General features: G+C 59.6%; 1 protein-coding gene across 11 annotated transcripts in view; it reads left to right on the forward strand.

Annotated features, from left to right (window-relative positions):
• Positions 1–24,878, forward strand: part of DAB2IP (DAB2 interacting protein) — a 187,918-nt gene that overhangs the window by 153,794 nt on the left and 9,246 nt on the right. For 9 of the 11 annotated variants that reach the window (XM_054509399.2, XM_054509398.2, XM_054509396.2 and 6 more), the window contains 10 exons: positions 6,559–6,712; positions 8,370–8,468; positions 9,283–9,837; positions 12,815–12,959; positions 13,046–13,190; positions 15,361–15,597; positions 17,249–17,450; positions 19,123–19,301; positions 21,115–22,003; positions 22,708–22,860. In XM_054509399.2, coding sequence (XP_054365374.1) covers positions 6,559–6,712; positions 8,370–8,468; positions 9,283–9,837; positions 12,815–12,959; positions 13,046–13,190; positions 15,361–15,597; positions 17,249–17,450; positions 19,123–19,301; positions 21,115–22,003; positions 22,708–22,860 — 2,758 coding nt within the window. Of the gene's footprint in view, positions 1–2,687; positions 2,885–6,558; positions 6,713–8,369; positions 8,469–9,282; positions 9,838–12,814; positions 12,960–13,045; positions 13,191–15,360; positions 15,598–17,248; positions 17,451–19,122; positions 19,302–21,114; positions 22,004–22,707; positions 22,861–24,878 lie in introns of those variants that run through there. The other 2 variants (XM_045883068.3, XM_054509397.2) reach the window with 2 other exon arrangements.

A 24,878-nucleotide genomic window follows, 5' to 3' on the forward strand; every position in this document is an offset into this window, starting at 1 on the left:
CACGGACAGTGGTATCTGGCACTCACCTGCACTATCTCACTGGATCCTTGTAACAGCCCTGTAAGGGAGGTAGGTCATTCTCCTCATTTACGGATGCAGAAACTGAGGCCCGGAGAGTTGACTAACTTACAAGTGATCATGGTTGATTGGTTTTTAAAGAACGGAGACCAGCTTTGTCCCATGGCTGGGCACTGTTGGCACTAGGCTCTCCTACCCTCCTCCCTGTTCCCAGCTGTGGGTGGGGAGTGTGTGCATGCCTTTGCTCTCGGGGCTTACTCCACGGCCTCCCTGCGTGCACGGCCTGTTCCCCAGCCATCCTCCAGCAGGGCAGGTGTCCCCTCTGTAGCGTATCTAAAGGGGCTCCCAGCTCCTGCTTGCACACTCCCACAGACAGGGTGCTTACTCCTCTAAAACCAAACCAGCCTGGCCTATATGGGGACAGCTGTGCCCGAGTAGTGACTGGCCTCTCTTGGTCCCAGTTCTGCCTTCTGGGAGCATGCAGGGCAGCTCCCTCTGCTCCTTTAAGACTTGGAAGGAGATTTTGAGCCTCTCATTTTCCAGGCTATACAGCCTCTCAACTCACCCCGCCCTAGCTGGGAACATCCTCTCCATGTCAGATAGGGCTTCTTAATTATCGCAAGTTTTGTTTTTGGGTCTCCTCCCTTCTTGGAATAATGGGGAATTTGCTAAACTTCTGTGTTAGTAACCTTTGAAGAGAAAAAAGGCTGGAGTTGAAAAACAGCTCGTGGGTTGGCTGGAAGGCTATCAGATAAGGCTGTGGCCCAGGAGCCAGGACAATGTCCTCTTGTTCCTGCTCCCAGGCCCTCACAATGAGCTGCTGTTGGGGCTGGGCTGTATCTCCAGCAGCAGCCCCACCCGTGCCCGTGCCGGGCCCACGTTTCCTGGGCAGGGGCCGTCCCACCCTCGCCAGCCCCCCTGGCTCTTCTGGACCTGGAATGAGTGGGTCATGGTGAGCAGGGCAGCTGGCCGTGGCCTTTGGCAGCTCAGCCACCTGTGGGGTGGGGGAGAGCTGATGGAGGCACGGATGGAGCTGGCCTTAGACTCTGCTGAACGGGGTTCACATCTCACTCGGCTGCATGCCACCCATGCAGTCTCAGGTGAGCCACCTGGCCCTTCTGGGCTGCAGCACCTCAGTCCTGGTGGGCTGTCCTGAGGAGACAGGTGGGGCAGTGGTGTGGCGTGGGGCTTGGCCGTGTGGCTTGGGCGTGAGCTCTTGTCTGCCCAGGGGTACCAGGGCAGCATGCTGGTGGCCACAGTACTTGGGCTGGGCTTGGATAACCAAGAAAGAAAGAATTCGTTAGGCAGAGAGGTGCGGGGAGAGGTGGTAGGGCTTCAGGAAACCGCATGCGCAAAGGGCCCCAAAGGGGGACCAACTGGGGAGGAGAGTCTAGGTCACTTGTCAGGGTGTGGTGTGAGGGGAGGTAGAGAAGCGGCCGTTTCAGGGAGGGCTTCAGCACCAGGTGGAAGCACAGTGACTTGTTTCTCTTTAGGCTGTGAGCGGACGGCAGAGGGGTGGGAGTAACACCATGTTGGGTAGAGGGGCCCATCTAGCAGGATGGTACTATGGTCAGATGGAGAAGGCTGGTGAGGAGCCCTACTGCACTGCCCCCCAGGCCCTGGCCAAGACTGCTCTTTGGAGCAGAGGCGTCCAGGGCAGGTCTCCCTACGCTGTGGCCTTGGCACTTCCATCTGTGACCTGAGAACCATGGCACCATCCGCTTCCCAGGAAGTGTGAGGATTCCATGCCATGGAGGTAAAGGCGTGAGCAGATGGCCTCACTTGGGGAGGGGACACAGGGCTTCTAGTCCTTGGGATCTGTTGAGGGTCTAGACAGTCAGTTGTGTCTAGGACTCAGGGATGTGTCAGAGGGATGGGACAGTGGTGGGGGGTACAGCCATAGAGGGTACAGTGAGCCACCTGGCCTTGGGAGACATGAGGGAGCTCCCCATAACTGGACAAAGAGCAGGGGCATTTCTCAGATTCTGGGTGAGCACTGGGGTGCTGCTCTTGGGACCTGACCTTGAGCAGACAGCTGCCATGATGACCAACGCTTGGGTTGTCTTTGTCCCTTTTCCCAGTCACCAGGGTTGAGGGCTCAGGGAGGATTGCCCCCATCCCAGCTGAACTCCTCCCCCTCCCAGAGCTTAGCTGACCTTGGCTGCTGGGATACTGGGGCTTTGGGCTAGGAACCTCGGGGTCCCTGAATCTTGGTTCTGAGCCAGACCCCGCCCTACCCACCAGGAGCCCCCAGCCAGGCAGGAAGATGGTCTGTGACTGACCTTCCCAGCATAGCCTGACAACTGTCAGGCTGCTGGGACCACTCGCAGGGTTGCTGTCTCCAGGGAGTCCCGGAAGGCTTCGTGGAGGAGGGTGTGCTGATGCTGAGTGTTGAAGGTTGGATAGGATGAGGGGATGGCATTTGCCTGGAGGCCTGCCTGAGGGAGCTGTGAGCCCTGGGGAAGAGCAGTCCAGGGTGAGGTAGAACAGACAGATGGACCCCAGCAAGCGGGGCTGATACTGAATCCCATGCATTCCTGACCAGAAACCCCTCTTCTGGACTCCAGGGCCTGAGAAATGCCTCTTTCTGAAAATCCTCTTTACAGTACTTCTTCACTGTGTGCTCATTACTGTCGAATTTTGTTTGAAGCAAGACCCTTCTTTTTCAGGAAGTGGCCCCCAGGGAGTTGAGGTATGGAGGTGACACTAGGAGGAAGACCAGCCCCTGGGCCTGCCCTCTTGGAAGAAACTTGTCTTTCCCCTGTGAAGTGGGGATGAGCTCAGTATCTGCCTCTTGGCCTTGTGAGGATTCAGCGAAGGGATATATGTGACATTTCCTGTGGGCACGGCCACCAGCTCTGCTCTGGTGAGGAGCCAGGGGCACGGAGCCCGCAGTCCTGTTTGAGGTCTGAGCCTGGCGTAGTCCCATGGCATCCCTGGTGGGGTTGCCGTGAGAATGAGCTCAGACTGGGCTGCAGCAGTGTGAAGGCCTTTGCCCCGCTTGGTGTGGTGGCTCTGATCTCCAGGGGCCACAGGAGGTCATCGGGGTAAGCCATCGTGAGCCACATCCGGGCACTGCAGGAGGCCATGCAGTGGGAGTGTTGGGCCACCTTCTCTTCTTACCCCAGCCATGGAGTGGCAGGGAGGGACCTGATGCAGGGGTCAGGGGTCACAGAGATCCTGTGTACAATGGCATCAGGCCTCTGAGCCCCTTACCTTTTTGTAAAATGGGTAGATGAATATTCCTGGTAAAAGGGACATGAAAGCGAGCAGCTGGGTGTCCTGCGCCAAATGGAGAGGGTGCTTATGAGTGGAGCACCTCCTGGGAGTGGGGTGGGAGCGAGGCGGCAGCCGGCACCTGGTCACCTCCTTTTACTGAGCTTCCTAGGTAGGGAGACTGAGCCCACTTGCTGTCCCCTTGGAGCCTGGCCAGTCTGCGGTGCCCTCCACCCTCCCTCCCTGCCTTGTTGGGCTTTTCGCCCAGCCTGTAGGTGGGCAAAATGCTGCCCTGAGGCAAAGGCAGGGCTGGGTGAAGGCCTACTTAAACTAATTGATGGGATGGGGTGGTGTGGAGTATTAGGGGGTCCTGCAGGCTCAGGACAGGGCTGGCTTCCTGGAGGAGGTGGTTCTTAGGCCACTTAGTGACCAAGTGACCATTTTTCCTTCCTGAGCCCTAGTCATTTTATCAGCCACCACCAGGGGCACATTCAGCCTCTGCCAGGAGCTTTCACCCTGGCAGGGTGACAGCAGAACAGCTCCCTCGGGGCCTCTTGTGCACCTTTTCTGTCTGGCCAGGAGCCTTTTGGGGAGGAGGGGAACAGGTGGACTCCAGGCTGAGTGGGAAGGATATGTGTCTGCATGTGAATCAGAGCCCAGGCCCTCTGGCCCTGCCCCCACCCAACGGGGCAGCGCTTCAGGCCGGGTCCTCTACTGTGCAGAAACAGCCTGGCAGACCTTGGAGTAGCTAATGGCTGGCCTGGGTGCCGTCTCCTCCGACTCCTCCCAGTGAGCTTAGCTGCATGGGGGTGCAGCCTCTGCCCGGGGTCCCCCAGCCTGGAGAAGCCCACAAGAGGTTGGGAGGGTCACAGGTGCCCAGCTGCAGCCAGGATGCCTTAGCTGTGAGTTTCCCCACAGCCCTCTGTTTAGCCAGGAACCTTCCTGGGGAGTCCTGGGCCAGCTGGGGCATGTTTATGGAGCAGGATGGTGAGGAAGGAAGAGGAGGGTTCTGCAGCCGTAGGTTCCAGGCTCTTGCTGCTTTCAGGTCTGACCTGGACCTGCGGGGCTCGCGGGCTGTAAAACCAGAGCCCCCTCGTCTCCCCGTGCAGGACCAGTCTGCTGAACCATGCCTCCCTTTCCTCTCCCAGCCACCTCATCCAGGTGCTCCAGGCAGGGGGCGGCCCCAGCACATCAGCTCCCCCTTTGCACTGCCTGGGTCCCTACCCTGCCCTCCCAGCATCCTTACCTGGCAGGGGTTTCCAGGCTGGGCCAGAAAGCAGCCTGATCTGGCCTGCTGGCTGGGTTTTCAGTCCTGGACAGCAAGAGTAGGGGGCTGTGGGTGCCAGCCCTTCCTAGGCGGGGTGACTTTTCTAGCAGCTGGGGCAGGGCCTCTCTTGCATTGAGGAATGAAGCCCCATCCTAGGAGGGAAGCCTGGAATTTGCCCCATGTGGTGTGCGGCCTGGGGTGGCATATTGCAGCTGAGGGGATTACAAACCTCCCCACAGCCTAGGCCAGTGCTGTGATGGGGATGGAGAATGGGCCACTGGAGCAGGGCCTGGGGAGCTCGTTAAGGGAAGGTGCCTGTTGGCACCCAGGGCTGAGTGGTGCAGTAGGCCACAGTGCATGTTTGTGAAAGCTGCCTCCCGGGGGCGGGGTGCTGGAGGAGCAGAGGCGGTGTTCCTGTGTGTGCCAGTGGGCTTGAGCCTCACTAAGCTCTACATGTGAGTTTGGGGGTTTGGCTTAGCCCTGAGCTGACCTCAGCCTGCCTCACAGCTTCCCTCTGGTCTGTGTATTCCCCTTGAGCTCCCAGGAGTCCTACCTGAACGCACCCATTCAGCTTGAGTGATCGGAGCCTCACCCTGGGCCAGCTGCATACTGGGCATGGGGGAGCAGTTACGGGGAGGCTCACTGGGTCTCTTGGGTCAGGCTGTGGGGTTCCTGAGGGCTGGGGTCCTCCTTCCAGCTCTGACTGCCATGGAGTGCCTGGCACAGGACTCCACATTAGAGAGGGCTGTTGCCATGAACGTGTAGGGTTGGAGGTGTGGAGGGTGGCCTCCAGCCTGTGAGGGCCTCTGGGCAGGGCCTGTTGGCTCATCTCTGGATTCCTGAGCCCCCACGTAGTGGGCCTCAGCTCCCCCTTACCTCCAGTGGTCATGGAGATAGGAGCTACAGGGTTGTGCCCTGCAGGAAGTGTTTGGTGACCCTGCCAGATCTTCCTGCCTGAACTCTTGACTGAGACAGGGAGAGAGTGATAACTTGAACCTTGGGCCATTAGAGGCCAGGAGCTGAAAGGCAGAAGGTGTTGGGGGAAGGAGGTCTAGGTGGGCTAAGGCCAAGTTGGGTTCTGTGCCAGCTCCAGGGGTTTGGGCTTGGGCAAGAGTAGGGGCAAGGCCTGCCCAGCTTCCATGCTAGGGGAGGGCTTAGCAGTCCTGGTAGTCCTTAGGTCCCAGCTGTGGGAGGGAGCTTCGTGGGGCACTGCTATGTGCCGTTGGCTCTGGAAGGGACATTCACCTCTCTGAGAAGGACCCCACCAAGCTCTGGTGCAGGTGCCGTCTGAGGTACTTTCCACGTGATATGCTGAGGAGACCGAGGCTCAGAGAGGGGAAGTGACTTGCTCAGGGCCACACAGCAAGTGAGCGGTGGGCCCAGTCCAAGGTCAGGTCTGTCAGAGCCCGGCCTGGTCTGGGCTCCATTGGGCACCAGGTGGCCCACTGCTTCTGCTCTTTGTACCTGCATCGGGCCCACTGACCCTGGCCTTGGCCCCCAAGCTCCAGCACATGGGCCCTGAGTCTCAGTGTCTCAGGTACCATGCAGAGACTGCGTCCTCTTCGGTTTGAGCCTCAGGTCCTCATGTATGGGAGGGGAGCAGCAGAAGTCCCTGTGGTTCTCCTGCCCTGAGTGGGGCTGGTGGGCGGACTGTGATGCTGTATGAGAAAGGGCTCTGTTGACAGTGACGTTCTGGACAAATGGGTGACTACTTTGGTCTTGGAGGAAGACCAGGGCCAAGGAAAGGAGGTGGGGAAGGTTGCTTGGGTCCTGTGGGGCTCCCAGGCCAGGACCCTACCCTGCGCTCATTGCTGATGTTCAGTTCCTGAGTGGTGGCCTCATCCTCAGCCGTTTGCTTCCTTAGAGGCTGAGCCACTTCCCCAGAGTCCCTCAGTGGGGAAGAGCGCCTGGCGGGTCCCTGTAACTCCAGTACTGTAATGCCTCCTTCTTGGGAGGAATGATTGCCTCTAGCTGGGAGGTCTAGACAGGCCTCCTGGAGAAGGGGGAAGGGAGGGGAGTGGTAGGCTGGGCCTGACACAAGAACCACCCACCCCCAGGTCCCATCTGATGCCCAGGCTGAAGGAGTCTCGCTCCCACGAGTCCCTGCTCAGCCCCAGCAGCGCGGTAGAAGCGCTGGACCTCAGCATGGAGGAGGAGGTGGTCATCAAGCCCGTGCACAGCAGCATCTTGGGCCAGGACTACTGCTTCGAGGTGAGTTCCACTGCAGGGGTGGGTTGGGGCACCGTGTCATCTCCTGGTGAGGCCAGGTCGCATCCAGACACCCTTCTGGAGTGCTCTGTGGCCTCAGTGGGGGCCAGGTTCTTTGGGGCAAGGCTGGAATCTGCTCATAGCTTTTGGCTCCTAAGAAACCAGGTGGAGGTGGGAGATGGGGGACTTTGTTCCTGCTCCGTGAGCTCCTTGAAAATGGACCAGCACAGTCTTCCATGTGCAGGGACACAAGGCCCCAGTGGGTGAAGGGAGTGAAAGCCTGTATAGAATTGCTTAAGCCCCAGAGCCTACTCACTCCTCAGAAACTCCTCAAATACATTGTGGGGTAGTGGAATATACTCCCTTTTTTGGGCCTGTCTCCCTTTCTGCATGATGAGAGCCAGAACCTTTCCTGCCCTAGCTTTCTGTGACCCGAGGTTTGAAAGCAGAGGGACAGCCACCCAACCTGTGTAGGGTGTGCAAGGCTGTGACCTGCCCAGTCCCTCACTGTAGATGGGGAAGCCGAGGCCCAGAGTTGTCAAGAAGATGTCAGCAGCCACACATCAAGCCCGAGGCCAAACCAGGACTAGGGTATCTAATGTTGCAGGTGTTCTGGGCGTTCCTAATTGCTTCTCCAATTATTCATATTCTCTTCCCACCTTTGTTTCTGGGAAGCTTCCTACCCCCAACAATCTTGGATGATTAGGGGAGCTCTCTGATAGAGGAATGAGCCTGGTAATGAAAATCAGCTACTCAGGGACAACCTCCAGGCACCCCTGCCCTGAGGAAAGAATGGAATGGGGCCTGGCACCTGCCCCATACCCTGTGCCCACTGGGTGCCCTTTCTGGTTCAAGACTCCTGGTCCAGCCAGGCTCTGACTTCTTTGCCTGGGACGGGCTGAAGATGATGCCTGTCCACTTGTCCACAGCCGGGGATGCTGTTTTGTGCATGCCCTTGAGTGGCTGGATAAGGAGTCTGCTTTCCCCCTGGAGAGCCCTTGGCCTCGTGTTGGGCACAGCAGGAACAGAGTAGGAGCTGCGTGGGTCAGGTTCCCTCACCTGGAGAAGACGAAGGATGAGCAACAGTCTGGCCCCAGGGCCCAGCAGGCCTAGATAGCCCAATTCTCATTTCTCCAGTGTGGCCCCCAAAATGTAAAGTTTCTGTGACCGTCACTGTTGTCACTGCCACTTAGCCAAAGACCCGTCAGAAGGTGTCAGCTGAGGACTGAGGTGATCCTTTGTGCTTACCCGTGGCTGTCTCCTTGGTGCCTGCGGTTTTACCTGTAGAGGGCGGTTCTGGGTAAGCACTGCCTTCTGACCTGGGCAGGGGGCCCTTCCCTTCTCTCCTCCCATCTCTGGGAGAGTGAGATTGGAGCCAGAAAGATGCTTTCCTGTGGACAGGGCTGCTGAGGCAAGGTAGGGAGCCGGGACCAGGCACCAGCTGGTACAGGCATGGGCCTCCTACTGTTGTTGACTTGCTTGGGGACCTCGGGTCTCAGTGCGTCACCTGCAAACGCTGTCATTGTGAGCCTTGTTCTGCCCCCTCCCTGTGGCTGTGGCGCAGACTTGGCAGCTGAAGTCCCCCAAGGCCCAGAGGTCTTCCATCATAGCAGCCTTGCTGTGTTCCCCTCCTCTGTGACTATCCTGCCCATCCCCCCAGGTGACGACGTCGTCAGGAAGCAAGTGCTTCTCCTGCCGATCAGCAGCCGAGCGGGATAAGTGGATGGAGAACCTCCGGCGAGCCGTACACCCCAACAAGGTAAGCCTGGGCTCAGAGCAGACGCAGACTCTGGCAAGAGGGATAGAAGTAGGGATCTCTGGTGTAGGCTGCGGTGGGGGGGCGGGGTGGAAGCAGCGCCCCAGTGGGCAGTGGTGCTGGGCCCTGCAGGAAGAGCTCTAGGTGGCCAGGCTGACTCAGGCCATGGGCCTCCGTCCTCAAAGCTGCACACGGACGAGACTGGGCCAGAGGATGGAGTACGGGGCTGTTACGGACTTGGGTGTGGTGCCCTGCTGCCTGGAATTCATGTCCCTGTCCCTCCCCCCCGCCCCCAGGCTGGTTCCGTATGCACCCAAGTCTAGCTTGGACAGCCGTCTCCTTCAGAGGACCACCACTGGCCTAGGCTGGTGGGCCCCCAGCTTCTCCCATCGAGTTCATGGATCCCTTCCTGTAATTGGCTGCTTCCGTGCCTGCCTCCATGGCTGCCTTCAGGGCCCGGGTTGAGTCCTGGTTGCCGTGACCTCACTAAGGAAGGGGTCTTAGCAGCGGTCACCTCTAAGTGACTTTACAGACCGGCAAATGCAGACGAGCTGGTAAATGGCACGGTCGCCTGCTGTGTGCCAGGCCTTGTGCCAACCCCTTACTTGGTCTGTCACTCTGTTTTGTTCCCATTTCACAGAAAAGGGACCGAGGCTTGGGTTAAGTCACAGGCTTAAGGTCAGTGGGCTAGTACAAGGCAGAGCAGAGACCCGGCCCCTTGTCCGCCAGGCTCCAGAGCTGTCCCTGCCTCCTCCCGATCCCGTGTTGCGGCCGGGCCCCTCCTGGGTCTGAGCGCGGCCCCCTTGTGCGTGTGTAGGACAACAGCCGGCGTGTGGAGCACATCCTGAAGCTGTGGGTGATCGAGGCCAAGGACCTGCCAGCCAAGAAGAAGTACCTGTGTGAGCTGTGCCTGGACGATGTGCTGTACGCCCGGACCACGGGCAAGCTCAAGACCGACAATGTCTTCTGGGGGGAGCACTTTGAGTTCCACAACCTGCCGCCCCTGCGCACCGTTACCGTCCACCTGTACCGGGAGACGGACAAGAAGAAGAAGAAGGAGCGCAACAGTTACCTGGGCCTGGTGAGCCTGCCGGCTGCTTCCGTGGCCGGGCGGCAGTTTGTGGAGAAGTGGTACCCGGTGGTGACACCCAACCCCAAGGGCGGCAAGGGCCCTGGGCCCATGATCCGCATCAAGGCGCGCTACCAGACCATCACCATCCTGCCCATGGAGATGTACAAGGAGTTTGCCGAGCACATCACCAACCACTACCTGGGGCTCTGTGCAGCCCTCGAGCCCATCCTCAGCGCCAAGACCAAGGAAGAGATGGCATCGGCCCTGGTGCACATTCTGCAGAGCACGGGCAAAGTGAAGGTGCGTGTGTGGGCACAAGCGGGTCCGCCACATTGTGTGGCCCCACGTGGAGGCCTGGTGATGTGCACTAGATTACCCGCTGTTCCCCGTGTCCGAGTCATGGATTTCAGCTCTCACAGGGACACCTGTCACAGCCAGGTGGGCTCCCTAAGCCCAAGAGTTGTGCCACAGAGTCGGGGGCTTTGTGTCCCTCCTCCGTGGTTGGAGCTGATCGCTGATGCACATATGGAGCCGATGGGTGGGGTTGTGGCTTATAGTGAAGGGGTAGTTTGAGGAGCCTCCCCGCTGCACCTGAGGGCCGACCTCTGAAGCTCAAGGGGACCCAGCCTCTCCCAGACACACGCCCAGTGAGGCAGCATTCAGGTGACATCCCTGACATGTGACAGCCTGTCTTAGCTCCCAGCCTCAGCCCTCCCACATCAGACACATAGGCTCACACACAGTGCGCACAGGGCTGGTCGGCAGTCAGCCAGCTGTGGCGACAGCTGCCCCAGCCACACAGCCCACGGAACGGGGATTGTCCCAGAGCTATCCGGCAGGCCCCCCGTAGGTTTGGAAGGCCCCACCTCTCTGCCCCCCCCCCCCACCTCCTTTCATCTTCCAGGCCACGCGTCAGCCCCTCCCACCTTCTTCTGGAGATAAGTAGTCTCCTTCAGGAGGGCTCTCCACGGCTTACCTGCCCGGCATAGTGCAGCGTGGTTCTGGGCCTCAAAGGTGGACCCCCCACCCCTTCACCCTGCCCCTTCTGTTGGTGGGGAGCTACCTGAAGGGGGTGCAGTGGAGAAGGACTGGGCATTGCAGAGGGCCTCGGGTGCTGGCCTGTGTCATAGGAGAATAAAACACAAATCTCTTATATGCGTTTAAGAGAAAAAAAGAAGGAGCTGGGCCTCTGCCCTCTGGACATGGTATGGTTTGAGAGCCAAGTGGCCTGTGATGGAGGTGAGGGACCGCCATGTGTCAAGGTCCTGAGCCCTCACAGTCTGGGGCGGGGGAGACACAGGTTGGGGGTCCAGGTTAGACTCCCATCAGGGCCCCTTATTCTCTTACCTGTTCCCAGAAGTCTTTGGGCCCTCCAGAGCCCCCCTGCCTGGTGGCCGCCCTCAAGGAGAGGTACTTTCTCAGTGTGGTCTCCGTGGAGGGAGAGGCACTGAGTTTCCTCCTCCCTTCCCCAGCCTTTGGACCTGACTAGGCCAGATAGGCTCTGGTCAGTGTTGGCAGGCTGTTGGGAAACTGAGTGAACTGAGGGAGCCCCTGGCCCCCAGAGAGGGAGCGAGGGAGGCCTCTTCTGCTGCTGTGTCTGTTCTTTCAATACCCGACCCCCAAGAGCTGGGCTGGCCTGGAAAACCACCTCCCATCTGCAGTGACCTTTGTTCTTAGGGCCCATGGTGCTCACCGTGGAGGGAGTTGGAAGCCAGGCTCCAGCTGCCCTCAGTGGGCCTGGGAGATCATTAGGCGAAAGGATAGAAAGTAACTCGTGCTGGGGTGATGTACATATGAGCTCACTCTCTGATAATATATATATTTATATTTATATATTTATAATTATATAATATAATCCCAAGGTAAAGGTGGTATCAGTGGGCATCTCAGCATCTTCCTACCCTCTCTCCGGGCTCCGCCCTCTGGGGCCGTGGCTTTGCAGAGTTCCTGTCCTTGGACTCCAAGGCTTCTCCCTGTCATCCCCACTCCAGATCTGGCCCAGGTAGTTGTGTGGACTTGGACAGGTCACTTTACTATTCTGTGCCTGTTCCCCTCGTTGGGTTTTAGCTCTAAAGAGAGCTCCTCCCCCATCCCAGCCTGGGCCTAGCACCCATCCCAGGAGTTGTGGAAGACCTGTGACCGTGAACAGGAGCCTAGTGGAGCTGCAAGGCCCATGCAGTACTTGGCTCTGCTCCTGTGTGTTCAGAGGAGGGGGCCCTACAGGTCATGTGTAGCGCAGGAAGGGGTCCTCAGGTTGGGTGGTACCCAGAGAGGCACTAGCCCCTTCCCTCTCCTCCTGCGGTCCCTACTGTTCCTCCTTTGGCCAGTAGGTTTCCTGCACCTAGAACTCACTTCTGTATTTCAGGGGCCACTTGTGATTTCAAAGGGCCCAAAGTTATGCATATTGGAGGGAGGGATTTCCAGAGCACCAGAAACCCTGGCCCATACTAGCCACCTTGCCACCTCCATCACCCTCCCCTGCGTCTCTGATTCCCTGTCTTCCCCTCGCCCAGGTCACAGGGTTGGCTGAGGGCATGAGGAGGCAGGGGCTCCTGAGGAAGGCAGGCTCACCTTACCGCATCTTTGCAGTCAGGAGGGAGGGCGTGCGCTCCGGCTCCTCTCAGGGTCTTCCCATGACGCTGTGTAAGGGACCTGTAGACTCATCAGCTTCACAGCTGCCTTCCAGAAGTCTGGGACCCACAGCAGTGAGGGGCCGCCTTACCACCCAAGCCGAGGACTGTGTTCTCGCCATCTGAGCCCTGGCCCACTGCCTTCCAGGGCATCTGGACAGTTTCCCCCGGGGGGCGGCCCAGAACAAGTCTGTCTGGTATGGAAGACCCCGTCAGAGTCACAGGCGGGTGGATGGTGACAGCTGCTTGTACAGTGGAGGGAGGGTGGCCTGTCTGTTCTCTTTAGTGCTGTTGGCAAGGGGAGGGGAGTTCTGCTCTGGTCTCCTGGCCAGGCCTGGTCAGGGCGGAACAGGGTTTGAGTCTGGCGGGTCTGACCACGGTGCAGTTGGCTCATGGCTCCACGTGGCTTGCACTTGCTGAGGCCGCCTCCCCACCCCTGACCCAGCTGTCACGTCACCACCTCTAGGTGTCTCCCCTTCACGGGCTGCCCGGGCTCACCCCTCAGTAGCCCCCAAGGTTGGGCACCAGCAGCGTGGCAGCAGAGCATCCTCAAGAAGTGGGCGCTTCTGGCTGGGGGGCGGGGCTGGGATCCCAGGGTCCTGCCTTCCGGACCTGCTCACAGCCACTCTTATCTCCCACCTTCCCAGGACTTCCTGACGGACCTGATGATGTCAGAGGTGGACCGCTGCGGGGACAACGAGCACCTTATCTTCCGGGAGAACACGCTGGCCACTAAGGCCATCGAGGAATACCTCAAGCTGGTGGGCCAGAAGTACCTGCAGGATGCGCTAGGTAGGGAGGTTGCAGGCTAGCTGGTGGGCAGAGGGTGGCCTGCGCCCGCCAGTCCTTACTCCCTCTCCTTGCCCTCCTGGCCCCAGGTGAGTTCATCAAAGCGCTATATGAGTCGGATGAGAACTGCGAAGTAGACCCAAGCAAGTGCTCGGCCGCCGACCTCCCTGAGCACCAGGGCAACCTCAAGATGTGTTGCGAGCTAGCCTTCTGCAAGATCATCAACTCCTACTGGTCAGTGCCACCTGGGCCCCTGCCCCGCGTCTTGCCTGTCTTGTGTCAGGGTGCCCGCAGGGTGCTGGGCAAGGCCCTTCGGCTCCGTTCTCCCTGACTTTGAAACGACAGAGCAGAGGTTTAACGAGGGCGCCAGTGGCCGAGCTGCAGCCTCACGTAGCTTCCAAGTGGTGGCTCTGGGATTGGAATCCCACCCCCCCCCCCCGCCCACCTGGCCCCCGTCTGGTCCTTTGTGGGCTCTCCAATGTAAAGGAGTGGCCCAGAATCTGTGCAGGCCGTGGTGTGGAAAATCTGGATGTGGCAGTGCATCTGCGAATCTCTTCGCAGGCCCGTCGGTGTGCCGGCCGCTGTTGAGGGTGCCGGGCCTGCAGCATCAGGGAGTGAGGTGGATGGGGCCCTGTTCAGGCACTCTCCTGGAGCAGGTGGATGGATGCGAGACCTCTCAGCTGTCCACAGGGGGGCCGCCCCACCCTACCACCTGCTGCCCGTGCCATTCCTCACTCACCCCACAGCCCCACCGCCTCATGCTGCCTCCCTTCCTGCTTGAAGGCCTTACGCCTGCCTCCCCTCAGTGGCCCCCCTCCATGGTATCAGACGTGGTTGTCTCCCCCCTCCCGGGCACCTCTGTCACAGCCCTGATCCCGTCAGAGTGGGATTGTGCTTGTGCCCAAATCTGTTTCCTGCATATCCTTGGAACCCCGGGGCAGATGGATCCACCAGCTCAGGGCTGGACCTAGGAAGGCCCAGGAATGGCTTGCAGCTCCCGAAAGACAGGCAGGGATAGGCCTGCTAGGTGACTGATAGCCTTGGGCAGGGAGCAGAGGGAATAGCCAGAGCCAGGAGAATGGATGTCCTCCTACCACGTCCCTCTGCCCCTGGGCTGCACAAGGTACTCACCTAGGGTCAGCCTGGCCCCTCGAGCTGGGCCAGAAATGACCCTTGGACCTGGGGGTGGAGGCACAGTCCTGAACTCTTTGGGAACATACCTCCCACCCTTGGGGTGGACTGTGCTTTCACCCTCTGCCCCCCGTTCCCAGGGCAGACTGGGTGTGGGACACAGGGAAACATATCCGTGGATGATTTTCCATTTCCTCTTTCTGATATTTGTCAGAGGCCCAGAGGCACCTTTCTGTTCTGAACAAGGCCATCCACAGATGTCGTTGCTCCACAGCTCCCCCCTGCCTGGCATTTTGGGTCAGGCATTTTGAGGGCCAGGGCTAAAGGTCCTCCCTCTGCTCCCCTGTCACCGTCTCTCTAGCACGCTCTTGCTGCTTCAGCCACATTCACTGTAGAGAGCCTGCTGGGCAGGTGCTGGGCTTGTTGGGCAAAAACCTTGTGAGTTGATCAAGGCTTCCTACGGCCTTGAGATGGTCATGTGAACTTGGCAGGGTAGGCCCTATTCTCATTGTAAGGGTGAGGGAACTGAAGGTCAAGGAGGGCCAGGCACTTGCTCAGAACACCCTGAGCTAGTGACAGAACCAGGCATAGGGTCCCTGGAGTGCTGGGTGGGTGCCGGCACTCTGTCCCAAGGTGGGAGGCATGTCTTTTCAGGGTGAAAAGATAGGAAAACCACTTAAAGATTGGCCAGTGGGGCCTGACTGAGGCAGGCTGCGGATGCCCAGCAGAGAGAGCCCCCAGCTGGGTGCTAGAAACCCTGCCTACCCCCACTGGCCCCCACTGGGTGGTGGGGGGCGGGTCACTCCCTCTGTTTCCCTTCCCGCCGAGAAGGTGGAGAGCTGGGTTCTCCTCCTGTGATTAGGCTATTCCCATCTTGGTCATTCTGAGCTCTGCTGAAGTTGTCCAGTTCCTGAATATGATGCAAGCAAAGGGAGTGAGTGTCAGCAGCAGTGATGGCGTCCAGGGAGCAGTGGTCGATGCCACTTGTGTGCGCCTCGCTCTCCCCTAGAACCTCGTGCCTGGTGTTGGAGGTCAAGGCTGAAGCCCCGGGGCAGGCTGGCTGTTGCCACTGATTCTGCTTGGGACAGAGACCTAGCCTCTCTGGACCTGTGCCCCTCCGCCTCGGCCCCTTGTGGAGAGCCCACCGCCCTGCCTGGAGCTCGGCTGTCCCTGCTCCTTGCACCAAGCCCTCCATTTGCCCTCGCCGCGCTGCACTCCCCGCAGCGGGCTAGCTGCCCCGCCCGATGACCGACGCCCCCTCTGTCCCTCCCAGTGTCTTCCCACGGGAGCTGAAAGAGGTGTTTGCCTCATGGCGGCAGGAGTGCAGCAGCCGAGGCCGGCCCGACATCAGCGAGCGGCTCATCAGTGCCTCCCTGTTCCTGCGCTTCCTCTGCCCGGCCATCATGTCGCCCTCGCTCTTCAACCTGCTGCAGGAGTACCCCGACGACCGCACAGCCCGCACCCTCACCCTCATCGCCAAGGTCACCCAGAACCTGGCCAACTTCGCCAAGTGAGTGCCGGGCACCCCTCAGGGCAGAATCCGGGCGCCGGCTGGAGCGGCGGGGCTGGGCCGGGGGCGGGGGGGTGGGGGGCTTTCCGCCCTGGAGTTGGGCGGCACGCAGGCCCCGCTTCTGGCCCTGTCATCCTCAGTTCTTCCCTTCCCCGTTGTTCAAAATAAAATCTCCACACCTCATCCTCCTCCTACAAAAAGTACATGGCATTTGGGTACGTTTCCTTCATTTTCAAAGGTGAGAAGAGGAGATATTTTTTCCTTCTGCTTTTTTGAATTAACATTTTATCATAAGGATTATCCCGTGTACTTAACATTCATAAGCCTCATTTTGCAATGAATGATTAATATGCCTTCAAGGGAGAATGGCCCATATTTTCTTAACCCGTCCCGCGTGGTTGGGCTCTCAGGTTGTTTCAGACTGTCCTTGTTTGATGCCGTGAAGGATGTCTTTGCTCATAAAGCACTTCAGTGTCCTCAGCTGTACCTTGGAGCGAGTGGGTGGAAACGGAAGGGCTCGTTCGCAGTGTGGACGGAGCCCTGCTGCAGGCCTCTCTGCGCTGGGCTCTGAGTCACATCTGGCCCCAGCCTCCTGGACCCACACTCCCGCAGAGAGGGAGATGTGGGATAAGCAGCAGAGCGGTGAGGGAGCACGCAGGCCTCTTAGGAGGGCCCCTGGCTTGTCGTTCTGGGAGATGTGCCCCCGCCGCGCGTCAGGATGAGGCGAGCAGAAGCAGAGGTGCAGCAGGCCCCAGGAGGGCCGTGTGCTGGCAGCATGAGGCACCCTGGCATTCCTGACTCATCACCAGGCCAGGAGGAGTGGGAGGCGAGATATGAGAGGTCAGCGGGGACTTGAAGTGCAGGTGGGGCAGGGGGAGCCACTGGAGGGCTTGAAGCAAGAGGGAGGCTGGCTCTCATCTGTTCTGGGTCCTGAACTGGTCAGCCTGAAAGCCAGGGGCACGGGGGCTGGAGGAAGCACAGCGGGCAGCTGAGAGACAGGGCCGAGAGGGTAGCCATGGTTCCCTCCCACAAAAGGAACTGCAGGGGAAGTGTTGGGGGGCAAGGGGTGGCGATACAGGAGGCCGTGGCTGTGAGGTGGGGGGTTATTAGAAGATAAAGTCAGCAGGTCTCACCAGTGAGAAAGGGAGAAGCTGGAAGCCACCAGGCTTCTGGCTCAGCTGTCTCGGGGACGGCAGTGTCCCCACTTAGGATAGGAAGCCTGGTGGTGGGGCATGGGTCTGGGGCGACAGACCTGACGCCAGACTTGGCCAGGCCGAGTACAGAGGAGGTACCCATGGATGCGCACATCTGAAAGCTCAGCAGAGAGACCTGCCAAACGTGCATTGAAAGGCATCTGTGCACCAAGCCTTTGAAACTTGGAGGAAAAGAGGAAGGAGATTGACTGGCTGTGCATGAGGAGTGAGGGCCACAGAGCATTCTAGGTCCTGTGAGGAAAGGTCCCGAAAAGGGTCTCTGGGCTTAGCCAGGAATGAGGGCCCCCAGTTGGAACGGACTGGTTGGCGGGGGCAGTGAGTGGCATGGGAGGCAGCCGCAGTGGGCCAGGAGGGGTGGGAGTTGAGGCAGGGTGCCTCAGAGAAGGGGGCTCATGGGCGGGGCCCCGGGGCACTTACCCTGTCCGCTTTCTGTCCAGGTTTGGCAGCAAGGAGGAGTACATGTCATTCATGAACCAATTCCTGGAGCACGAGTGGACCAACATGCAACGCTTCCTGTTGGAGATCTCCAACCCCGAGACCATCTCCAACACGGCCGGCTTCGAGGGCTACATCGATCTGGGCCGTGAGCTCTCTAGTCTGCACTCGCTGCTCTGGGAGGCCGTCAGCCAGCTGGAGCAGGTGCCTGGCCCCATGGGGCTGTGGGGGGTCAGGGGCTGGGCCAGATGCTGCCACAGAGCTGGAGGGTGCTCCTCCAGACGAACGGGGTAAGCGTGTTCACCCACCCAGGTGCTGGAGCCCGAGGTTCCAACCCAGGCCCTGTCAGCCTGCACTGGGGGGTCTTGGGGCTCCATTTCCTGGGGGGGGAATGTCCCATTCACTTTCCAGCACCTGCCACGGGAGCCCACTCTGCCCACTGGGGCTTTAGCTAGGCCTCTGCACATTCAGAATTGAGTGGACAGACTCCTGCGTGAAGGTGTGCTCCCTGCCTGGGAGAAATGTGATCATCTTGAGCTGCGTCTCAAAAATGTCTTTGCTTTAGGTTTTAAGGCCACTGGTGTGAAAAATGTATACTCTGAAGATGCTGCACCTCCCCATGTCAGGCAGGAAGGTGTAGACCTTTCCAGACTTGCCCTTGACTATCAGTTGAAAATCTTACTCCCTAGCCACCTCTGACCCAGCCGCAGCCACCCGGCATGCGCCCTCTGTGACCTGGGGTTCCACTGTCGCCCCTGCAGCCCCAGCCCGCACAGTGAACAGGTTCTTGGCAGCAAGGGCCAGTCCTGCCAGGATCCACTTCCAGAATATCTGTTGCTTTCCAGGGCCTCAAGAGACCACCTGACAAAAGTAGTTACTGCCTAAACAGGGCTGGAAGACCTCCCTGCTCCTGTCCTCTTCCCTAGAGGTGACTGCTCAGGGCACTCTGGTTGTGAGGCTTTCTAGATAGCTCTGCTCGTGTGTGAAGTACCCACGCAGGCACAGAGTGCTTTTCCTCTTGTTCGCGGGGCAGTGAGGACTTCGGTGGGCCCGCTCACTGTAGTCAGTCATACTGCACTGCCACTGGGACCTTCTGCCGGCCGCACGCTGTCCCGCACGGGTGCGCACGGGCCCCGGCACTGTCGCCGGGCGCTCGGGTTCGGCCCAGCGCTTTGCTGCTGCACTCCCTTCTGCTCACGGTATCCACTGCCCTTTGGCTGCGACAGGTGCCGGAGGGGTCATGGCAGTGAGGCCGAGGCCCCGTCTTCCTCCACGGCTGCCAGCACCAGTTGCTCGAGCGGCCGCTGCCTGCCGAGTCCCTGTGCCGGCCTCCGACCGCTGCATCCGCTCCACGGGAGGTGGCAGCCGCCGTCGCAGCTGATGCCGCTGCAGCAAGGACTTGAAATTGAGCTGTTGTCTCTCGAGTCTGTGCTCTGTTGACTACATGAGTTTTCCCACTTCCTTTCTGCACAAAGTCCTGGAAGCCAGTGCATAAGCAGAGGGCCATCCCAGAAGCCTCTCAGATAGGGAGGTGTCACTGGCAAATCTGGGGTTCCACCTGGGCTCCCTTCTCTGGGGCACGGGGAGAGGACAAACTCAGGTCAAAGGCTTGGGCTAGGTCCCCATTTCTCCCTTTGGGCCTTGCACCCCTCCCCCACTCCCAGAGCTAACTGAGAGGCTTGGGGAAAATGTTCAGTTGCAGATTCCTGGCCTTCCCAGCCACTTCCCAGATCTGCTTCATCTGACAGGTGGGCGAGGGCAGGGCCTGCCTTTCCAAGGGGCTCCTTGGCGATTTTGAACCACAGCAGCTACGGTGCACTTGGCCTTCCTAAGTGGCCCCCACGGATCACACCTGCCTCTTGCTGTGTATTTGCAGAGCATTGTATCCAAACTGGGGCCCCTGCCTCGAATCCTGAGGGATGTCCACACAGCACTGAGCACCCCAGGCAGTGGGCAGCTCCCAGGGACCAACGACTTGGCCTCCACTCCTGGCTCTGGCAGCAGCAGCATCTCGGCCGGGCTGCAGAAGATGGTGATAGAGAATGATCTCTCTGGGTAAGACCTGCTAGGCGTACCGGGTGTTGTGAGGTACACGTGCAGGCAAGGCTCAGCCTGTCTGCAGCCTCAGCTGGGGAGGAGGATGTCCACACAAATGTTTACAAGATAAGCTAGATGAGACTTGAAATGTGTTATGCAGACTATAGGCAGTGAACCTTCATTTAGGAAAAATCGGAGAAGGCTTCTTGGAGGAGGTAGTGCCATAGTTTGGGCTTTTTAGGAAAAGTAACATTTCCATTGGTGGAAAAGGTCTTCTATATAGAGAATCTAGCACAAACAAAGACTTGGAGAAATACGCTTTGTTAAAGAACCGTTTGGTCCCAAATACCTTTAGATTACCCGGGTGTGTGTTAAAAATACTTTCATGGTATTTCCTGGTTTGAATCAGAATCTCGAGAAGTAGCACTAAAGCATGTGTGTTTTCAGCAGGAGCCTCGGTGACTGACTGCAAGGCTCTGAGTCTGGGAGCTCCAGAAACTAGGAGAGAGGTATTGAGGTTCAGACCACAGTCTGAGACCTCAGCCCCAAGGCACAGTGACCTGTAAATAAGCACATGGTGGACAGAGAGGCAGAATGTTCTCAAATGTTAATGTCAAAATGAGGATATTCCTTTGAAAGACTTGGGTTTATAGTGAACCATTTCTGCCCCGCTCATGCACTCCCTCCCAGGGGCCAGCTAGTAAGGAAGGATGAGGCTGGGGCCGCAGAGTCGGGAGTTGAGTCTTGTTCGGAGGCATGTAAGCAGGCAAGGGCATTGAGATCAAGAAGCTAGGGTGTGTGGTACGCAGGACTGGAGGCCCAGGAGGAGGCGAGAGATGCAGAGGCCTAGGTGCCACTTCCCAGCTCCCTCTGAGTCTTGGGGGTCCATTCATATAGCCTGCCAAGTGAAGCAAAGCAGTTCAGGTGGAAGACACCTTGGTTAAGAGGTAGCCAGGCATTCTCTCCATCCCAGGCTATGCCAATTCCAGCTCCCCATTGTTGAACCCTCACCTGCTCAGAGCCCTGTTTACCCCCACCCCCCACAACCTTCCCTCCAAAGCCCACCTGACCTACCACCACACTGTGCTTTCTAAGGAGCCAGCTTCCGGGGGAGGGGCCGGGGAGAGGCTGCAAGACTGGGGGAGGGCATGGCCTGCCTCTGCAGGTGCAGACCCTCCCTGCCTGAGTCACACCTTTGGATCCTCCTCTGATTCCTTGTTTTTGCCAGGAACAGCAGCCCCCGCCTGCCAGTCAGACAAAGGTGGCAGCAGGAGGCTGGGCGGGGAGCGGGGGGTGGGGGGGTTGGGGAGGCTTCACTAGGTCCCCACTCTGGTTGTCAGTCTGATGAGGAACAAGAGGGAAGAGGCTGCGGGAGCCCCTATGGCTTTGAAGTCGGACCTTTGGATAGCAGAGAGCCACTGCGTTGTGGGTTTGGGTTTAGCCAAGGGGAATTTTCCAGAACACTCCAGGCCGCAGCACCCAATGTCCCAAGTGCAGCTGAGCCGGGGACGGGCGTGCCGGACAGCCTGGCCTGGGACTAGCAACACCGGCCCCTAGAAGGGAGGTGCAGTGTAGGAGGTGCTATCCTGGCCGCTCGGTCCCTGCGGTGGCTTCTGCCGGGTGGGGGGCGCTGCCAGGGCTGTGGTTTGGTGCTGCAGCCCTCGCACCTCCTCTCCCTGCCCTGCCTTCCCCCTCCCCCCGCAGCCCCAGCTCAGGCTCAGGCTGCCAGGCCCTGGCAGGTTGGCGGGGCTCTCGGTTTGGACCCGCCTTGGCCGCATTCACAGCTCTTCTCTTCCCCCTTCTTTCCCTGTGTGTGCTTGTCTCCCTGCAGTCTGATAGATTTCACCCGGTTACCGTCTCCAACCCCCGAAAACAAGGACTTGTTTTTTGTCACAAGGTCCTCCGGGGTCCAGCCCTCACCTGCCCGCAGCTCGAGTTACTCGGAAGCCAACGAGCCTGATCTTCAGATGGCCAATGGTGGCAAGAGCCTGTCTATGGTGGACCTCCAAGATGCCCGCACGCTGGACGGGGAGGCGGGCTCCCCGGCGGGCCCCGACGCCCTCACCACCGATGGGCAGGCGCCGGCATCTCAGCTGGTGGCCGGGTGGCCGGCCCGGGCGGCCCCAGCGAGCCTGGCAGGGCTGGCCACGGTGCGGCGGGCGGGCCAGACCCCGACCACGCCGGGCACCTCCGAGGGCGCCCCCGGCCGGCCCCAGCTGTTGGCACCGCTCTCCTTCCAGAACCCCGTGTACCAGATGGCGGCCGGCCTGCCACTTTCGCCTCGTGGCCTTGGCGACTCAGGCTCCGAGGGCCACAGCTCCTTGAGCTCCCACAGCAACAGTGAGGAGCTGGCAGCTGCCGCCAAGCTGGGAAGTTTCAGCAGCACCGCCGAGGAGTTGGCGCGGCGGCCCGGGGAGCTGGCGCGGCGGCAGATGTCACTGACTGAGAAGGGCGGGCAGCCCACGGTGCCGCGGCAGAACAGTGCCGGCCCCCAGCGGAGGATCGACCAGCCGCCACCCCCACCCCCACCGCCCCCTCCTGCGCCCCGTGGCCGGACGCCACCCACCCTGCTGAGCACCCTGCAGTACCCGCGGCCCTCCAGTGGGACCCTGGCATCAGCCTCGCCTGATTGGGCTGGCCCCGGAGCCCGGCTTCGGCAGCCCTCGTCCTCGTCCAAGGGTGACAGCCCGGAGCTGAAGCCTCGTGCAGTGCACAAGCAGGTCAGTGCTGCTGTCCCAGGGCAGGCCGCGCTCTCGGGCCGCCGGGACATCATACCCCACCCATGGTGTGCTGGCTCCTGGTCATTTCGCCTGTCCTCAGCTGCCATCCCATGCTGAACACGGCCGCACTTGGCCCCATCCCACCAGCCTGCCCCACACACCACCTCCCCTCTCCCCCCGAGGCCCACTGGCCCCTGCCTGAATCCTTTGAACCAGGGACAGTGTGGCCTTAGGGTCTCTCTGCCAGTTCCCCCAGGGGCAGCTGGGCCAGGGAGAAAGAGGGAGGGGTCTATCCATCTCCGATTCCAGGCCTGTTAAAGCCCCACCCAGGGTAGGAGTCGACCAGACCCCCAGCACCCCCACCTTCATGCTCTGAGCTGGCCTCCAGGGCTTCCGTGTCACCCTGGGGCCGCACACAGTATGTGGGACAGATGTGCTCTGGGTTGAATGCCCGCCTGCCTGGCCAAGCTCACTTGCTCTCACCTGGGTGGCAGAGAGGGGCACTCAGGCCACCTGGGCTCTTGACTCCGCCCAGGCTGCCATCCAGGAGTGGGAATTCCTGAGTTGGGGACTGTGTCGGTAGTTGCCTGGCCAGTTGGAGGTCCCCTACCCTTGCCCGTGTCCCTGAGCCACTTGTCCCTGTGACTCACCTGGTGCCACCCCCCTGCCTCCCTCCAGCCCCTCACAGCTGTGTTTCATTGTAGGGCCCTTCACCTGTGAGCCCCAATGCCCTGGACCGCACGGCCGCTTGGCTCTTGACCATGAACGCGCAGTTATTAGAAGACGAGGGCCTGGGCCCAGACCCCCCCCACAGGGATAGGCTAAGGAGTAAGGAGGAGCTCAGCCAAGCAGAAAAGGTAAAGCTGGACCCTGGCAGTTTGGGGCAGGGCGGGGCTGCCTGCCTGTGGCCGCTGGCAATGTTCTCTCCCTTCGAGCCCTGAATGAGGGATGCTGCTTGTTCCCTGCGTATGGCCAGTTCCCCCTCAACCCCTGGTCCCCCATGAGGACATCAGCCAATGGCCTCTGGAAGAGGAGCAGCAAGAGGGATTTAGCTTAGAGCTGAGAATTCCTATACAGGCTGTACATGAGACTCACCTGGAAATTGTACTGAATCCAGACTCCTGGTACCTGGTCCTCAGACCTCTGGGAGGCCCCTTCCCTGAGTGACCTGGCCACCGAGCTTCTGCGTGGCCTGGACTTGAGGACTGGGGGTGCCAAAGAGGCACATGGAGACCGTCATGGGGAGCTTCATGCATGAGGAGGCAGAGAGGTGTGGGTCCCCGAGACAGCTGGGAGGGCCGCCCCCAACCAGGTCCCCCACTCTGGGTTTGCACCTATCCAGAGCCTGGCTCTTGCCCAGTTCCTGTCTCCACCAGGACATGAGAGAGAAAGAGCTAGGTGAAGGGTCCTACTGCTACTGAGAGGTTTTCTTCCCCCTAGGGGGGGAAATGGTTCTAAAATATCCAGATTCCACCCACCACACACATCTAGCTAGTATTTAGTGGGGCAATGGGGGTTGGGGAGGGGGCTTCTGTCCTCCCAAATTCTCCCTGTTGTTATGGCAACTGCCCTGGATCCATGGCTCGTTCTCATGTCCTCCTGCGGGCCAAAGCCCAGGAAGATGCAGGGCCCAGTGCAAGGCCCCTGAGAATGGCACTTCTTCCGCTCCCCTGATGCCCTCGCCTCGGCCCTAGGAAAGCCTTAGCAGCCTCTTAGGCAAGGGCACGGAAGTCAGGGTGGCAGCTCTCCCTTGTCCTGGCCTAGGGCGAGGTTCATGTCCATGCTGCATTCCGCCACCTTCCATCCCCTTAGTCCACTGCATCCACCTGCTTTCACCATAATTATGTCAAGGGGACATGGGGCACAGTCCTCCAAGAGCCAGAGTTTGGTTGGGCCAAAAGTTGGGCCAGCCTTAGCCCAGGCTCCCTTTGTGAGCCTGGGGCTGGGCTCTGTACCTCTCGGGGACCCAGAGTCCCATTCATGACTTGTAAGGACCACCTGAATGACTGCAGGGGTCAGGCTGCAGCTGGAGGGCCCTCTTTCCTTGCCAATCTGTGGCTGAATGAGCTACTGCTTCTCTCATCTTCTCTGCTACTAACCCTCACAAGGCAAATCTGGGGGAGGCCTTGTTCTCTCCAGCTCCCTGGAAATCTGGTACTGCCTCTGTCAGGGAGGAGCCTCTCTACCCCACTCTGGCTAGCTGAGCAAGACTTGGGATGGGCCAGGGTCATCTCTCTCAGAGCCAAGCTCTCCTATGGGTCCAGTTTTGCTTTAGGAGCTTAGCTTGGGGCTAAGGCTGGGCCTCTCCCCAGTCATCTGGATTTGCTGCCTCCTAACCGTTGCTGAAGTGAATTAGGTCTCCATTGCCTAGGACTCCAGGAGAGGCTCTTCCTGCCTCCCCAATTGTCACGGCACCCTGGCCCCCACCCCCTTGATTCTAGTGTCAACCCCACCTTACCTTTAACCTCTCCCCCCCCTCCCCGCCCCCACTTCCCTATGCCACCGCCCTTGCTTTAGGGTCAAATAGAGGCTGGGAGGCTAGGATCTCACTCCACTGGTCAGTCACTCTCCATGGGACCAGGTCACCTTGCCTTCTGGGCCTCAGTTTCCCCTCCTATAGAGTCCCTACCTCTCAGGGTTCTATCAGATCTTAATATATCCAAGAGTGTTTTTAACATTTGTTTATGATAAAAAAACTCAGTGCCCTCCGTTAAACCCTTACTTAGGAGATTTGGGTTTGAGTCTTCATCCCCTCATAGTTGTAAGGTCAGGCTGCAGGGGTGGGAGGTTGGAGGGGAGAGAGCCCTGGACGGAGACAGGCTTGGAGTCTCACCCTGACCCTTCTGGCTGGGCTCCGGAGGCGTCTCCTCACTGT

The sequence above is a fragment of the Mirounga angustirostris genome, unplaced genomic scaffold, assembly GCF_029215605.1.
Source record: "Mirounga angustirostris isolate CCGP_5_RB_7025 unplaced genomic scaffold, mMirAng1.0.hap1 SCAF_15, whole genome shotgun sequence".
In the NCBI taxonomy this organism is placed as follows: Eukaryota; Metazoa; Chordata; class Mammalia; order Carnivora; family Phocidae; genus Mirounga; species Mirounga angustirostris.